This window comes from Lolium rigidum, chromosome 2 (assembly GCF_022539505.1).
Source record: "Lolium rigidum isolate FL_2022 chromosome 2, APGP_CSIRO_Lrig_0.1, whole genome shotgun sequence".
NCBI classification, from domain to species: Eukaryota; Viridiplantae; Streptophyta; class Magnoliopsida; order Poales; family Poaceae; genus Lolium; species Lolium rigidum.
The window spans coordinates 113,699,511-113,704,037 of NC_061509.1; the positions used below are offsets into that span (position 1 = coordinate 113,699,511).

At 47.4% G+C, this 4,527-nt stretch overlaps 1 protein-coding gene across 1 annotated transcript; it reads left to right on the top strand.

The window, feature by feature from the left end:
- Positions 1-2,074: 2,074 nt before the first annotated feature.
- LOC124690051 lies at positions 2,075-3,948 on the top strand. Its single transcript, XM_047223493.1, has 3 exons — positions 2,075-3,330; positions 3,398-3,437; positions 3,937-3,948. Exons 1-3 carry the CDS (start codon positions 2,075-2,077, stop codon positions 3,946-3,948), a joined length of 1,308 nt encoding a protein of 435 aa, XP_047079449.1.
- Positions 3,949-4,527: the final 579 nt, after the last annotated feature.

Here is a 4,527-nt window from a genome sequence, read left to right on the forward strand (position 1 = left end):
ACCGATCGTGATCAAGATCTTCTACGCGCTTTTGCAAGCGGCAAGTGAACGTCTACCGCAGCAACAAGAGCCTCATCTTGTAGGCTTTGGAATCTCTTCAAGGGTGAGACTCGATACCCCCTCGTTGCTACCATCTTCTAGATTGCATCTTGGCTTGGATTGCGTGTTCGCGGTAGGAAAATTTTTGTTTTCTATGCAACGTTGTCCTACACCCGGGCTTGCCGGATCTAGGCACTATCGATGGTACACCCATGAAGTATACCCACAACAGCCGCCGAGAGAGAATCAGGCAGGTACAGCCGCCGAGGGCTGCGGCGGCTGAAGGTGGGGTGGCGCGTGCGGTGGGGTCCGTGCGGTGGAGGGTGTGAGGAATAAAAAAAAGGCAAGTATATTTCTCGTTGAATGTTGGTCAAACCGTCAAAGCGGTGGTGATGGAGGACAACACGCTGCCAGAAAACCACCTACGTGTGACCATCGCACAGCCCCACCACATGAACGTGGACCCCACCACGAAGAACAAAAGGAAGAAGACAAAAAACAACGGCAGAGAAATGGGAACACGCTACATCTACCCATGCCTAATACAGAAACCAACACCACTGAAACAAACCGACCAAAATAGACCAGGTAGAAAATGCAAGACGCACCCAAAGTTACACACGAAAAAAAAAACAGCGCACAATGAATACACGTGTCAGCAAGAGAGGCATGCAAAAAATAAATCAAAAATTGTAAGAAAAATCGAGGCTGTTCACGGATAAGTATAGTATAATATTGGTGGGAACCATCGCTAGTAGAGAACATACCTTTTGTCTAGCATCCCTGAAGCAATAGTCCGGGTTTTCAAGCAAATCGAAACCAATGGGGAGCATTGGTTCTGGTTCGTTTCGTGCAGGGCGATCCCATCCTTTGGTCCCGGTCAGTTTGAGGTTTTTGGTTCGACATATCGTTGGACCTACACACGAACCGCTCCCACGAAAGAGAACCGCTCCCACGAAAGAGAACGGGGCGATCTCTGCCGGAAACTACACCGGCCAGCCGCCGGTCCCTGCCTCCTCCGTCGGCCGTTCCGGCGACGGGAGGGGTGGGGACCCCGGAGTATCGGCTCCGGCAAGTAGTTAGGGTTGGCAAGTGTTTTCTTGGGGCGTTGTTCTATGGAGAAGATTGCGTCGCGTCGGAATAATTTGCCTCCTGCTCTTTCTCCATCTCGGCGTCGCTCTAATCGGTGACGTTGGAGGGCGGAGTGGCTCGGTCTTCTCGCCGGTCTTCGGATCTGGTGAGATTTGTGTCCGGCGGTTGGCGTTCGGCACTCTCGCGGGTGAAGGTTGCGTTGGCTGGCTGTAGTTATGTCTAGCGTCTTGCAGTTGGGTGTGAGGATGACGGCAGGCGGCAACGTTTGTCTTCTTCGACTAAGTCTGGAGAAGATGACGGTGTTGGGATCTGGTGACCACGGGGAAGATCCCCGGCCGACGTGCCACAAAGTCTCGGGCTCGTTCTCTGCGACGACTCGGTTCATCGGCTCAAAAAGCATCATTGAATGCGATGGTGCTCTCCCAGATCTAGGTGTGGTGGTTGTTCGCCTCTTTTTCCAGCGCTACCATGGTAGCAATGGCGGAAGATGGACGATGTTTCGGCGAGGCACAAGTTTCTCCAAGGGTGAACTTATAGTTTTACTTCTTGTGAGTTTTCTTGTGCAAAGTTGCTTGATGCAAATATTTGTCTTGTGTGGTGACCGTATGTGTAATCTCTGTAAACAGATTGTCTAATGAAATATATAGTTACATCCAAAAAAAAAAAAAGGGGCTGCAGCAGGACACGTCAGGCCGTGTTAGGTCTCAGACCCCTTTAATCCCCGTTTCTTTGGTCCCGATCTGACTTACCAACCGGGATCTGTTGTGTTCTTGCTATAAAAATTCACGATGTAACTCGCGGACACCAACGGCCGGACCCAAGTTCGTTCGAGCCCCTTGTGGGCCGATGTCCCATCTTCGTCGTAAAAGACCGACTAGCGGCACGGCCCATAAAGACCCCAGCTCGATCCCACTTCCTCTGCTGTCCTGCCCCACAGACGAAAATGGAAGACGACGCGGCGGCGGCGGCGGCGGCGGCGGCGGCGGCCGCCGTATCCAAGGTGCTCTCCGACGACGACCTCCTCGCCGAGATCCTCCTCCGCGCCGGCTTCCCCACCACCCTCGTCCGCGCCGCCGCCGTTTGCAAGCGATGGCTCCACCAGGCCTCCGACAAGGTCTTCCTCCGCCGTTTCCGTAAGCTCAACCCGCCTCGCATCCTCGGTTTCTACACCAAAATATATGGAGGGTCTCCACGCTTCGTGCCTATGCTTCCTCAGCCCCCCGAGCTGGCCGCCGCCGTCCGAATCGTCGAGGGCTACAGCTTGGGCGCACCCAATGATGGGGATTCATTGGTCAGTCACGAAGTATTGGTCCACGACTGCCGGAACGGCAGCGTCTCCACCGCACTGCGCAGCATAAGGAACCACGCAATGAGATTTGAAGAGTTGTTGGGATTCAGTGTTGGAATGCACAGCCCCCTTTGCCCCGAGAAAGCCATGGCCATCGACCCACCACTATCACCCCACCACCAGCACCCCAAGTACCGCGGCCTGGGTCCAGCAGGCTTTCTAATCCTCTCCAGAGAAGAAAAAGACGGCAGTTTATCTTACTTTTTTGTGCTGCTGGAGAACCCCACGAGCTTGGATACAACATCTGAAACAAATTTTACGGTGCACGTGTTTATGTTGAAAGATGGAGCCTGGTGCATGCTTGCCTCGGCCACGACACAGATCGATCATTGGCGGGAGGACATACGAGCTGTGCTGGTTGACAATAGAATCTACATCATGGCCACCTACATAGAGATTACCGTCTTGGATCTGACGACCTCAAGTTTTTCCACAGTTAAACTCCCACCAGGACTGAGCGACTCCATGATATCACGGGCTGATGATGCTTCCAGTGTGTCTCTAGTCGGGATGAAAGAACATCAACTTGGCATATGGCTCCACAAGGGGGACAGCTGGTCGATTGTGGGTACCATTTGTTTGCTTGAGATGTGTGCAAATCTAATGATGTCAGACTGCAGTGTTAAAGATATGATTATTTCTCCTCTCTGGATAATCCATGTGGGGGACAACGCTGAGTTTGTGATCTTGCAAATGGGTCGGTCTGTGTTCTATCTTGATACAAGGTGCAGGACACTGCGTACATTGTATGAGACGCCAGAAGATGAACTATACCAGGTGGATTTTAGTATCCAACCTTTTATGATGATCTGGCCTCCCACATTCCCTGCGATAAAGTGTGATCCTACCAGGTTCGCTTTTTGGCCTTTAGATACTCTTTATTATAGTGATCTTATCGATGTTTTGTGGTTATCAAAGGTTCGCCTTCCGTCACACTGTTAGGTTTCAAAATTTGGATGTATGTAGAAAATATTCAATGAAATCTAAGACATCTATTTATAGACGGAGAGAGTACCTGTAACCGACATTTTATAATGACTGTGTTATATTTAAAAACACTTTGGTACGGTGGTCACAATGTAGGTACTTCCGGGTGTGCCGCAAAAGGATGATGTTGCGAAAGTGTGGACACCATACATGCTAGAAAATTGCATTTCATAGTATATTTTGTTGTTTTTGTCCATTGCTAGACATATAATGAATTGTCAAGTTATGGCATATTACTCAATGTAATGTTAACTTTTGTTAGAGCATATGTTGGCACTAGACAACATGTTTCTCTGAACTTGTTCTTCCCCATATATAGTCTAATAATAGTACTCGATCTGTTCCGAATTACTTGTCGCAAATTTGTCTAGATAGAGGGAGTAGCAACAGTTACTTAAAAATGACTTGTTTGGTGCTTTAGGATGGATGATTCATTTTGCTTTATCACCACTTTTTTTTTTAAATTTCAGGCATTTAAGTGAAAAACTAAAATTCAATGTTCAAAAGTATAAACATGGTTTTTTCGTAATGTTGATGCATAAGTGAATTAGCATTCCGTATCTGTATGTCAAAACATGATTTTTCATAGTGGATCATATGTCTCTTATGCATCATTCCTGATTCAAATATATCATAAGCGAGAGGTTTCTTTGATATGACTAGTAGATATACAAGTTAACAATGGGTAGTTTATTCTTGTGTGGCATTTCTCCTTCTATGATCAGGGATTTGTTTTATTGGACTGTATCATGATAATATGCATGTCTAGGATATTAAGGCATTTAAAAGAACTTTGTACGAAAAGATTTATTACTTTTACTTTTGAGGGAAGATAATGTTTGGCTACCTTTTTACTTACCACATGTCTAATTCCAAATTTTGTATCTCTCAATACAGTGTCATCCCTAATACCAGCCTGTCATTAGTTCTAGGATGATACTCAAATGACTACATACTTGTTACAGAATTACATTTCATAGTGGCTGTCAATTTTGTTTGGTAGGCATATACTGATGTGTCAGATCACATCATATTACTGCAAGGGGTTGGTACTTTTGTTG

Coding starts and splice junctions, on each gene's coding strand:
- LOC124690051 (XM_047223493.1), top strand. CDS start 2,075: ATGGAAGACGACGCGGCGGCGGCGGCGGCGGCGGCGGCGGCGGCCGCC. Junction 3,331..3,397: donor ATAAAGTGTGATCCTACCAG/GTTCGCTTTTTG, acceptor TGGTTATCAAAG/GTTCGCCTTCCGTCACACTG.